Raw genomic sequence first — 12798 nt, 5'->3', positions numbered from 1 at the left:
CCTTAGCCTCTAAGCCTTGAATTTACATTGTATTTAGAAACTTGTTTAAGGCTCACTCCTTTTAGGCACAAGTAGAGCTTGTATTTTACCCAGCGGCTGGAATCCTGTTCAGAGTGCTGCTCTGCATGGGGTTCTCATAGAAGTTGATTTTTTCCCCATATCAACCAATAGAACGATTAGTTCTGTTAACTGTTAACTCTGACAAAATGAACTGCATTGTCGGAGACTGAGGATGGCTGTGATTGCCCAAGCAGCAGAAGAAGCCTCGATTATCGTTGGTTCATAATGATGAAAGGCGAAGAAAAAGAGTGTCTGATTGTTTTCTCTGAAGGAAACTTAGTGGTTTGATTTGTCGAATGTCCTTCAGGGGTTGCCACAGAGAAGCAACATTTGTGAGCCTTTGTGAGCATAGCTTGTGTAAGCCCTTCTATAGTGCCATCTGTCAAGTCCTTGCGCCCATCTCCTGCTGCCATGGAGAGTCAGTCCAGAAGGCCATTTGTTGCTGTAGGCTCTAGCTGGAGACAAAGCTGACTTTTTCCCCCAAGTAAACTTTTCTGTGACTACTTACCTCTTCCTTACCTTCTTTTGCTTCTAAATCCCTAAAAATGATGTTTTAAGTAAGTATAAAAGAGAATTTAATCTCACTGTCTGTCTTTTTAGGTGTTCCCAAATAAGATTTCCTTGAAGAAGAACAGGGTAGTAAAAAGGAACTGGTATGAGTTAGTCAGAAGCCGAGAACTGTCTTTGGGGTGAGACGCCAGAAATTGATATCAGCCAATGATAGCTTTTCAGCTTTACTGCTTCAGTGGACCCTTGAAAGGGATCATCAGAAAAGAATACTTGCTGTGATCTCTCTGGTGCATTGTGTCTGGAGAATGGGAGTGTCTGGGTTAGTCATTCACATGGCTTATCTGACCCAGGCATAGGAACGTCACACCAGGAGGGGCAACCTGAGCGAGCTGGTAAGAAGAGTGAAGGATGGCTCTGGGTACTGTAGGCCTGAGCATCTGTCCTGCAGTACAGGCAAGAATTTGGATTTGTAACTTTTGAGGTGTGTGCATTGAAATGTATCTGTAACAGGCAGCCCCATATGGGAAAACTGGGTCTAGAGCTCTGTTCCGGAAAACTGGATTTCTTTTTGAGCTGTAGGTAAGCCGAAGAGCTCACCTGCTGTGTGACCTTGGACAAAATGTAAGACCTCCATGAATTTCAGTCTCCTCCTGTATAAAACGAGCTGAATAATACTGTCCCGCAAGGTTGTAGTGCAGATTAGTGACATAAAGCCCCGAGCAGGTGTACGTGATATGTGGTAGCTAGTTTGCTAGGTGGCTGGCCATATGACTTATTCTTCTCTTAAAAATGCTAAGCAGCTATACCAACTCATGTTTTGATCCTGTTATTGTTAAAGAAAAGAATTGTATAGTTACTTTTGTATGCTTCCAGGATTAATTGTAGAAAAGTCCTAATTTTTTTTGTTTTGCCTTAGCACATATGAAATCCAAGTCCCACTTGCACCAACTGAAGAAAAGAAGGAGGTTGGACTCAGATGCCATCACCGCCATAGAAAATCAGAGTATTTCCCCAGACCATGATAAAGAGCTTATAGAAAAGGGACTCCTAAGGCAGAATGATGAAGAGCTGAAATCCAGCGTTTAAGGGACTTGTCCAGTGGCCTTTGCAGAGGTGGCGGAGGTCCAGTTCTTTCATTCAGCGGTGTGGTTTTCAAGTCTCATGTTCTCTGTCGTGGAAACAGCAGGGCTTGTTAGCTCCTTGTGTGGCTGATGTGTCTGGTCTGGTAGTGATGAATTTGGGAAGGGCTTTTTTTTCTTTTAACCTTAAAGGTTCTATTTTTAAAAGAGGCACACATTGCACTTTTTTACATTTGATCTTTTTGGTGATAAATACTGGGATTCACTGTATCCTTTTAAAAAAAAGTTTTATGTCCTTGACTCTGACTGGAAATATCTGATTCCTGGACACTTTTATAGATGACTGAGTTATTGTGAGCTGCAGGCCAGGAGTTCTGGATTTGAGTGAGTGGGAATAAAGGATCAGCCCCAGTGAGATAATTAAGTGAAGCAAGACAGTTTCTGGAATTCCATCAAGAAGGAGAGAATCAGACTGATTTGGTTGTGACATGAGACTTGAAAACTGAAGACTTTGACATTTGTTGAGTTCCTCCTGTGTAATAATCACTGCTATCTTTCTGTTGAGTTAGGAGTCTATATTTTTATTGAAAGTTAAATAAAGAAAAAGTTTGCAGGAGCCTCTCTAGTCCTTAAAAAGGTGTTTATGTTCATGCCTAACTTATCTATAGTATGTTTTGTTTTCAACATGAGAGCTTTTTCTCAAAGTTGATGTTCTTAATATGTATCTATTTGTTTATTTAGCACATGTTTACTGAACCCTTACTATATTCTTGGAAGACATCTGGAGAGGGTCTTTTTTTTTTTATTGGAGATTTGTTTCTTTCAGTTGAAGCATTCTTATTGGAGTGAGCTGAGCTACCAGCAGCATGAGTAAACATATATATGAATGTAACAAAATTAAACATTTTTAAGTTTGCAGTTCAGCAATGTTTATGTTGTGCAACCAAAACTTTTTCATCACCCCAAACAGAAACTCTGTACCCATTAAGCAGTAACTCCCTACTCAAGCAATATTTTATTTGTTCAGAATCTACTATATGAGAAGCCCTAGAGTAGGCTAGAAGGGATACAGAAATAAAATGAAATGTGGTTCTTGCTTTCAAGGAGCTTGTAAATATCGTATATATACACAAACAACAAATTTAGATAAGAGAATATCAAAGACCATAAGAGCTGTATAGCATTTCGCTTTGGAGGGATCATGGAGGAAGGCGCCTGCCTGCCTGCCTCCCTTCCCTCCCTCCCTCCCTTCCTTTTTCCCTCTTTACTTCCTTCCTTCCTACCTTCCTTCCTTCCTTCCTTCCATTCATTTATTTTTTTGGCTGTGTCAGGTCTTAGTTGCAACACACGAGTTCTTTCATTGTGGTGCGTGGGCCTCTCTCTAGTTGTGGCATGCAGGCTCTCTAGTTGTGCACAGGCTCTCTAGTTGTGGCATGCAGGCTCCAGAGCACATAGGCTCTGTAGTTGTAGTGTGCAGGCTCTCTAGTTGTGGAATGTGGGCTCTCTAGTTGTGGTGCATGGGCTTAGTTGCCCCGCAGCATGTGGGATGCCAGTTCCCTGACCAGGGATTGAACCCACGTCCCCTGCATTGGAAGGCAGACTCCCAACCACTGGACCACCAGGGAAATCCCTAGAATAAAGGGCATTTCTGTGGGACCTTAAAAAGCAGTTCTTTGTGAATGTATTGTGAGCTATGCAAAAGTTTTATTTTTTCACTAGATGTTTTTACATAGTTCAGTTTTCAAAAATCAAAATGATATAAAAGGACAAAGACATTCATTGAGAAATCTCACTCCTACCTCCATCCCCTTCTCCCCCCATAGGTAATCACTTATTTTTTTTAAACATACTCTCAAGAGTTTTTTTAAGTATCAATAAATATGAGCAAATACATATTCTTATTTCTTCCCCTTCCCCGAAAGATAACAAGTAGCATGTACTGTCTTTATCTGTTATCTTACCTGTTAGCAGTACCTGGGTGTGCATGGATTTCTCCTTGCCTCCTCTGGCAAGTCTCCTGTTTCTGTTCTTTACCACCCTCCTGAGGGGCCCCCAGTTGACCCCAGGCCATAAGCAGGGTTCATTCACGTTTGTATACTGAACTTCATTCAGATGCCAGCGCAGGCTTAGGCCAAAACCAGCCTCTGAGGAATTCTCTAGCTACGGCTGCCCTTTCATTCAGCCAGCAGGTATTTTAGAACTTAGTGTGCCAGGTGCTATGCTAGACTCTGGGAATTCAATGATCAAAAAAGTCCACATTGGTCAAATAATTAAAGCTGTGATAACGGCTGTAAAGAAAGGATACTCGCAGGACTTCCCTGGTGGTCCAGTGGTAAAGAATCTGCCTTCCAATGCAGGGGACATAGGTTCGATCCCTGGTCGGGGAACTAAGATCCCACATGCTGCAAGGCAGCTAAGCCCGCGCACCGCAACTACTGAGCTTGCGCTCCTCAATGGGAGAGCCCAGGTTCCACAAACTACAGAGCCCACACTCCCTAGAGTCTGTGTGCTGCAACTAGAGAGAGAAAACCTGCACACCACAACTAGAGAGATGCCTGCACACCACACCGAAGAACCTGTGCTACAACAAGAAGATCCCACATGCGTCAACGAAGATCCCGCATGCCACAACTAAGATCCGATGCTGCTGAAAAATAAAGAGAAAAAAAAGACACTCACTGTGAATGCAGGTAATCCTCAGCCCTTGTACCCCGCCCCCCTTGGCGGGGTGTGTGTGTGTGTGTGTTGGGAGGTGTGTGTTGAGGTACATGGTGTGGCACAGCACGATGCTGGGGCAGGAGCCTGGAGCCAAGACTGCACGTGGTACCACGTGATCTGGAAAGCTGGGTTTCTCAACTTGACTTCAGTGGCTTCTCCTCCCCAAGTCTGTGGGATATCCTGGGCCCTTTGAGTCTTATTGAGCCTTACCCATGTTAACTGATTTGAGTCTCAAGAATAAATATATTCTGTGGTCAAAGAAGAAATTGTCATTCAATCCACATCATCTTATTCTTTATATTAGACATGGTGTAATTTTCCCAGTCAGTTTATTAACTACTTCAGGAGCTAATAGGGCAGGAAGCGGTATCTTCCTACTGGAAGTGGAGATGAATACTTACTGTGAGCCAAGCAGGACCATGCAGTTTATATGCATTAGCTTCTCATACAGCCCTGGGAAAGAGACACAGTTTCTTTACATGTTAACCAAGGGGGAAACAGGCTCAGCAAAGGCACCCAGCTAGAAAGTGGCAAAGCCGGAATTGAGGTGAGGCCGCAGAATTCAGAATTCAAGCTGTTGAGCCCTGTGTTGAGTTGGCTGGTTTTAAGGAGGAAACTTAGCCTCTGAAATGCTCTTCAGTCAAGTTACTAAGTATGTTTTTTTAATTAATTAATTAATTGATTAATTTTATTGGCTATGTTGGGTCTTTTTTGCTGTGTGTGGGCTTGCTTTAGTTGCGGTGAGCAGAGGCTACTTTTTGTTGTGCGCGGGCTCCTCATTGCCGTAGCTTCTCTTGTTGCAGAGCGTGGGCTCTAAGGCACGTGGGCTTCAGTAGTTGCAGCACATGGGCTCAAGAGTTGTGGCTCATGGGCTCTAAAGTGCAGGCTGAATAGTTGTGGCGCACAGGGCTTAGTTGCTCTGCAGCACGTGGGATCTTCCTGGAGCAGGGATCGAACCCATGTCCCCTGCATTGGCAGGCAGATTCTTAACCACTGTGCCACCTAGGAAGCCTGCTAAATATGTTTTAAAGCTTAAAAAAAGTTTCAATGGAGTTGTAGGAAAAAGTAGTTTTAATAATCCTTCCTTAAAAACTTTAATCCGTCCATCTGAAATACCTGAAGCAGCAACTTCTCGTTGAACTAACTCATTGCTGTCTCTGTGGCGGTTGGAAATCAGGGATTTCTTGAAAGAGAAGAATCAAAGTGCCCGATATTTATGAAGCACTTACTTACTAAGTTTAAGGCACTGTGGTTTTGCCCACTACCCCTGTTCTTAGAAACTGTAAACTCAGCAAAATAGAATTCCTTTACTAGTAGCGGAGGTCCTGGGGAAGGCAGACCCCTCCTCACTAGGAATCTACTTAGTGCCCTGGTCTGAGGCACCACCTTGAGGTAGATTTCTCCCTTTTCTGCCTGCTGCCCTCTGAATGACTTTGCTGTTGTGTGTAGGGAAGGAAGTAGTTTTGCCTAGTGATTTCATAAAGATGAAAGGGTCCTTAGCACCTTCTTGTACAGAGGGGGAAACTGAGGCCCAAAACGTGGATGTTCCACAGTCACAGAGCAAGTCGTGACAAAGGCAGCACACACCTCATGTTTCCTCTCTCACTCAGCTGCCCAATCTCATATCAAATCTCATTTGAGAGCAGGAAGGGGCCAGGTTTGGGCATTTTGTTCAGCCTGGAGTGAGGATGAGAAATGCCATTTTGTACCACCTGGCCTCAGATGATCCCCAGACAAGCAGAGCCTTTCAGTGCAGGTACCCAGAGTCTCCAGTCCATGTCAGTGCTATCTAAATGGTTTTGGCAATTAATTCCAACACTCAGCAAGCTATTAGGTCCATCTACCTCTATCAGTGAAAACCTTTCCCCTAGTTTTATTGAGAGATAATTGGCAGATAAAGTAGAAATCTTGACGAGGCTTTAGACACTTCTTATAGTTCAGACAATGTTGTTTTAGGTAGGTAGGAAATAGTTTGACTCTGGAAAGAGAGGTGGATTCTTAGTCTTTAAAATATTTTGCTTGTTTTTTAGGGCTCAGCAAAAAACATTTCATCCATAGTCTAGGTACATGGTTTGAGCCTTTGTAATTCTCAGTAATTATTTATATTCTTAGCCTCAGTTCCGCATTCTGCAAAGATTTTCCTGCTTAAAACACTTAGCACGACATTAAAACAACAACAACAAAAACAAACAGAAAAAAAACCACTTGAAAGTAAGCTTTTATTAATGCAGTAGCCTCTCTGTATATCCCCAACATCTAGAAAGTCAAATATTTGTTGAATTAGTTGACTGAAAGCCTCAAAGTTAAGTGGGTTTCTACATAATCTGCTTGAATTGTTACATATCTTTTAACTAAGATGAAGAAATCTTGGGACAGTGGCCACAGGAAGGAATTTCATTATTTGATTATCACCTACTTGGGTGGTTAGGGCTGTTTTCTGAAAAGATGGCTAACGGGTCATTTGTAAAGCTATTTTGAATACTTACAAAGGACACTGCATGGTTGTATTAGTTAGGGTAAAAGGCTAAGCTGCTGTAACAAAGAGACTCAACAGTATGGTAGCTTAAAGAACAAAGATGTTTGTTTCCTTCTCACGTAACAGCTCTGAGGGGAGTTAACGTTTCCGAAGTGAGCGGTCCAGGTCAGTGGGGCAGCTCCGCTGCAAGCGGTCATTCAGGGACACAGATTCCCTGTATCGTGTTGCGTCTCTACCCTCTGGAGGGCATTGTCAGCACCTGCCTGGTTAAAGTTGGCTCATCTCTGGTTCCAGCCAGTGGGAAGAGAGGAGGCACACCAGATGCCTTAAGGTCTGGACCCTGCAGCAGCAAGCATACTTTTGCTCACTTTCTGTTGGCAAGAACTCAGTTATATGGCCACACCTACCTGCAAAGGAGACTGAGAAATGTCAAGTCACGTGCCAAGAAAGAATGCAAGAACAGATTTTGGTGGGCAACTTGGAGTCTCCACTAAACTAGTCTCATGGAAAGAGCACCGGTTTAACTAATCAGCTCTGATAGCTTGCTAGGGGCAAATCTCTCTATTTCCCCATCTGTGAAATCAGTGAGTTGTATGTGCTGACCTCTGAAATATTTCACAAAGTAAAGCTTGACAAAATCTTGGCTGCTGAGATTTTAAGATGAGAATTATAAAAGCGCTACCATGAACATGAGACTGAGTGAGCCTTAGGGCCAATGGCTAATGATCTAAAGATGGTAGAGAGGAAAGATGGAAGTTATTTCGGTGGTATTGCAGAATACCTGAACTAAGGGCTGTGACCATTCACCTCCAGACTTCTTTTGATGTGAAAAAAGAAAGAAATGGCTATTCCTACCTGCAGCTGAAGGCTTTCCTGTCTGATATGCTGTCTCTGCGGCCCTGGGCAAGTTGCTCAGGCAGCCTGTTTCCTTGTATATAAAATGGAGTTATTACCTCCATTCCAGGGAACATTGTAAGGATTAAATGAGGTCCTTTTGAAAGCAGCATAGTGTTTGGTACTGCGGTGCCCAGTAAGTGGTAAGGTATAAATGGGATTTATCTGCTTCATTGGGGAAAAAATTGTTGATACTGTAAAGTGTTGGTTTATGTCCCAGAAGTTATCAGGGCAAGCTCTGACTTAAAATTGACTGGTTTGGTGGTCCACTATGCTACTGGCTAAAAATGGTGCCTCAGGTTTTATTTGTCACCCAGCTAGGCGTCAGCTGTTAGTCGTTTATTGTTGGTTTTTAATGCGTATAATTTCTTCCTGGGTTAGCTCATTTGCTTGAATTGTCTCATTCCCCTGAAATCCCCTTTCCCCTACTCTTCACTTACTGAACTCCTGTATATTCTTCAAGGCCCAGATCTAATGTTCTCTCCTTAGACAAAGCTTCCTTGGCTCCTCTAGGGAGGCTTAGTTTTTCCTTCCTATGTGTTCCCATAGTAGTTTATACGTAATACTAGCATGTACTTTATATATGGTACTACGTGCCAGGCATGTTCTAAGTCGTTTACGTATAATAACTCATTTAGTCCTTACCACAGCCCTATAAGGTGGTGTTGTCATTATTATTATTAGCTCTGTTTTTCCGTTGAGGAAACCGAGTAGGAGAGCTAAGTGATTTTCTGGAGGGCAGGCTGGGATTTGAAACCAGGTGGGTGGCTCCAAAATCTGTGTTCTTATCCACCATATTCTTTTACCTCCTCATTACTCTGCTGCAGCACATGTCACCTGTAACTATCTCATGCTCTCATTGCAGAGTAAGTCCTGCCATGGTCAGTCCTATCTTAAGGCAAATGTGAGGCACACAGTAGGTACCCAATAGATATTAAGGCTCCTTTAGACAAGACACAACTCCATGTCTAAATGTAAACAAGGCTACTCTTCACTGAGTGTTTTGCTGTGTGTCAGGCATTTTGTGTTAAGTACATGTATACCTTATAATGATTTCCTTAAACAAATGAACAAAGTAATTTACCATTCCCAATTTATAAACAGGCATACATATACAGAGAGCTTAATGGTGGCTGGCACAGAGTAGACATGCAAATATTTGCTGAGGACTAGAGAGAAAGTTCTATGAAGACAGGGATGTTTGTCCACTGTTAACTGCTTTATCCAGGGCACCTACAAGGGGACTGCTGCTTGAAAGGCACTTGGTAAACATTTTCTCTTTCTTTCTTTCTTTCTTTCTTTCTTTCTTTCTTTCTTTCTTTCTTTTTTAATATTTATGTACTTTATTTATTCATCTGTCTACCTACCTGTTTGTTTATTTATTTTTGGCTGCCTGGGATCTTAGTTGCCGCATGTGGACTTCTTGGTTGCGGCATGTGGACTCTTGGCTGCCGCATGCTTGTGGGATCTAGTTCTCCCACCAGGGATTGAACCTGAGCCCCTGCATTGGGAGCATGGGGTCTTACTCACTGGACCACCAGGGAAGCCCTTAAACATTTCTTGAGCTGGAATATGAAGCCAATGTGGGCTGACTTAAAACCTATGCTGTAACCATAATGCTATACTTCTCCAAAGGCATTCCTTTAGGGGTTTTAAGTGTACAGATTATTTTTATCCTATCTATGTATAAGAAGGGATCAAGAGAAGAAAAAGCAAAAAAAGATTTGTGAAGTAGTAACCCTTCTACTAAAATGTTTGTGTTAGGTAAGACTTAGGGTTACAAATGAAACAAGCCAGACTCAAACTACCGTAAGCAAAAAGGTGATCCTATGATAGGGTTATTGAGGTGTCTCATCAAATTCAAGCACAGAAGAGCATCAAGGCCCCGGGTACAACCAGTAACACCTACTCTGGTGCTGTGGTGTCTCCCTCTCTCGCTTCTGTCACTGCAAACAGACTTTCTCTGTGATGAAAGACAGGACTGCCCATAGCATCTAAGCTTTACCTCTTCCAGCTTTTATATCTGAGAGAGATTGTGCTGATGTTTCTCTGGTTCTGAGTTCAAAAGTGCCAGGACATCTCACACTCATTAGGATGGATTCTATAAAAAAAACAAAAACAAAAACAGGAAATGACAGGTGTTGATGAGGCTGTGGAGAGATTGGAAACCCTTTGTTGCTGGGAATGTAAAATGGTACAGCTGCTATGGATAACAGTTTGGTGGTTCCTAAAAAAATTAGAAATAGAATTGCCATAGGATTCAGTAATTCCATTTCTGGGTATATACCCAAAAGAACTGAAAGCAGGGTCTTGAAGAGATTTTTGTACACCATGTTCATAGCATTATTCACAGTAGCCAAAAGGTTGAAATAACCCCCAAGTGTCCATTAACAAGACAGATGAATGGATAAAGCAAAATTGGTAGATACATACAATGGAATATTATTCAGCCTTAAGGAGGAAATTCTGACACATGCTTCAACTTGGATGGACTTTGAGGATATTATGCTAAATGAAATAAACCAGTCAAAAAAGAATAAATACTGTATGATTCCACTTATATGGGGTATCTAAAGTAGTCAAATTCATAGAGACAGAAAGTGGAATGGAGTTTGCCAGGGCCTGGAGCAAGGAGGAAACGGGGAGTTGTTTAATGGATATAGAGTTTCAGTTTTGCAAGGTGGAGAAGCTCTGGAGATTGGTTGCACAACAATATGTAATGCTTAACACTGCTGAACTGTACACTTAGAAATGGTCAAGATCGTACATTTTATGTTATATGTATTTTACCACAATTAGAAAAAAAAAAAAAGTCCCAGGAAAGGGATTCATTAGCCCAGCTTGGGTCTGGCACTTACCCTGAGGCCCATCAACCAGGCTAGGATGGAGTCTTGAAAGAATAGGGCAGTTCCCATGGAAACCAAGTGGATGGAATGGAAGTGGAGTGATTTCCAGAGGTAGGGTGTGTGGGTTGCTGGGAGGGAGGGTAACTGGGCAGACAAGCAGTGGGTATCCACTGTGGAGTAACTGCCTTCTAGTCAGCGAGACTTTTGTCCTAGCAGCAGGGGTGATCTTATGCTATGTCCAAACCACTGGGTTAGCACCTCTCACTTATCTTCACCATCAGACGTCTGTCGTAGTCACTCCTTACGTAGTTATAGCTCAGTACGGTTTTAGCAGAGTTACAGATCTCGTTAGTCGTTGCCAAAAATCTTTGAAGTTTCTACAGATAAAGAAACAGACTCATACTATTTAAGTGACAGTGTAGGGTTGGTGTCAGTTGTAAGGGACTAGAAGCCAGTTTGAATTAATTTAGGTATAAAGAAGGATTTATTGGCTCATGGAATCTGTGGACAAGTTGAACAACCAAGCCCCTCCTGAAGGGCAGGCCAGGTGCTTCTGGGCATCAGGAACAACTGCCCCCAGGGACTCAGGTACCACCAGCACTGTCTGCCCCTCCTTTCTCTTCTTCTGTGTGCTGACTTCACTTTTTCCTCCATGCCAACCAGTTTTCTTCAGATGATCACTGGAAGCTTCCACACCTCACATCAGAAATGGACCTGATTTAGAGACCCCAAGGGAGGACTCTGAGTAGAGCTGAATTCTGTTGTCTGCCCTCACCCTGGATTAATCAAGAGAACTGGTCCCCTGAGAACATGGCAACTCACTGTGGAGCCATATGACTAGAACGGGGCTGGGAGAGAAACCAGTTTTCAGAAGGAAGAGGAGATGGGATTGGTGCTGAGTAGAGCGAACCATAGGTGTCCACAGCGGTGACACAGAGTTGGTAAGTGGCCGATGAGGAGAGAAGCCCAGGTCTGACTGCAGTCCTCAGCGGCGCGCACACACATACACACTGACTGCTGAGTCCTCTTCATGCAGAAGGAAGGCCCTCTCTGTGCAAGGCCCCCAGGACAGTGCATCTCACCTGTGAGGCTGGGGTCAGCCTTTGAGTCACCAGAGTTGCAGTGGTGAGCCACCTGAAAGTGAGACTTGAAAGAGAACCATTTAGGCCTATATCTTCGGTCAGAGCTTCCTGACTAATATCAAGGGGATTGAGGGATAAAGACCATTATATAAATGTTATTTGTGGTTTCAAAAATGTCTCTGTGTCCTACTAGATCTGCATAATGAGGTAGAGTTGCATGAAAACCAGTGGAGTTCTTAATGGCAGAAGTGTCAGTCCACCTCTTTATTTTTTTTTTCTTTAAGGACTTTTGTTGAGATACAATTGACATACAGTAAACTGTGTATTTTTAAAGTATACAATATGATTTTTTTTCTTAGTAGTAATGTATATATGGCAATTCCAATCTCCCAGTTCATTCCCCCCAAATCTTGGTGTCTCTCCTCATTCCCTTCTCCCCACAGTCCCTGGCAGCCACCAAATGCTTTCTGTCTCTAGATTACCTATTCTGGATATTTCATATAAATGGACTCATACAATATATGATGCTTTGTGTCTAGCTTCTTTCACTAGCATAACATTTTTGAGGTTCATTCATGTTGTAGGATTTATGAATACTACATTTGTTTTTATGAGCTGAGTAACTTCCATTGAATGTATAAACCACAATCTTCGTTATCATTTATCTGTTGATGGACTATTTAGGGTTGCTTCATGCTTCCTGGCTATGTAAATATCTGCTGTACAAGGATCTTGTGAACACCAGTTTTAAATGGTGTTTCTGGGTATATGCCTAGGAGTGGGATTGCTGGGTCATATGGTAACTCTATTTTTAGTTTTTCAAGGAACCTCCATACTGTTCTCCATAGTGGCTGTATCAATGTACATTCCCACCAACAGTGCGAGAGGGTTCCCTTTTCTCCACACCCTCTCCAGCATTTACTGTTTGTGGATTTTCTGACAGTCCACCTCTTTAGAGGTTCACAGAGTCCTCACATACTTTTTAGACACTCCCTTCTTGATAATGACACTCGTGCCTTTCAGTTGTTTTAAGTGTCAGCATGTAAAGAGAGCAGGGAATTCAGTGATCATCTGGTTCAGTTTTCAAACTTGCTTTAGCTGTGGATCCTTTTCTTTCTCTAAAGAAAACCTCA

At 42.6% G+C, this 12798-nt stretch overlaps 1 protein-coding gene across 4 annotated transcripts in view; it reads left to right on the top strand.

Annotated features, from left to right (window-relative positions):
* Positions 1–2265, top strand: part of TRIT1 (tRNA isopentenyltransferase 1) — a 47931-nt gene extending 45666 nt beyond the window's left edge. For 2 of the 4 annotated variants that reach the window (XM_057706391.1, XM_057706372.1), the window contains one exon: positions 1487–2265. In XM_057706391.1, the coding sequence (XP_057562374.1) occupies positions 1487–1656 (170 nt within the window). In that variant the 3' untranslated portion in view covers positions 1657–2265. The other 2 variants (XR_009048830.1, XM_057706381.1) reach the window with 2 other exon arrangements.
* Positions 2266–12798: the final 10533 nt, after the last annotated feature.

The sequence above is a fragment of the Hippopotamus amphibius genome, chromosome 1 (genome assembly GCF_030028045.1).
Source record: "Hippopotamus amphibius kiboko isolate mHipAmp2 chromosome 1, mHipAmp2.hap2, whole genome shotgun sequence".
Lineage (NCBI taxonomy): Eukaryota > Metazoa > Chordata > Mammalia > Artiodactyla > Hippopotamidae > Hippopotamus > Hippopotamus amphibius.
This window is presented reverse-complemented; position numbering and strand designations above follow the sequence as displayed.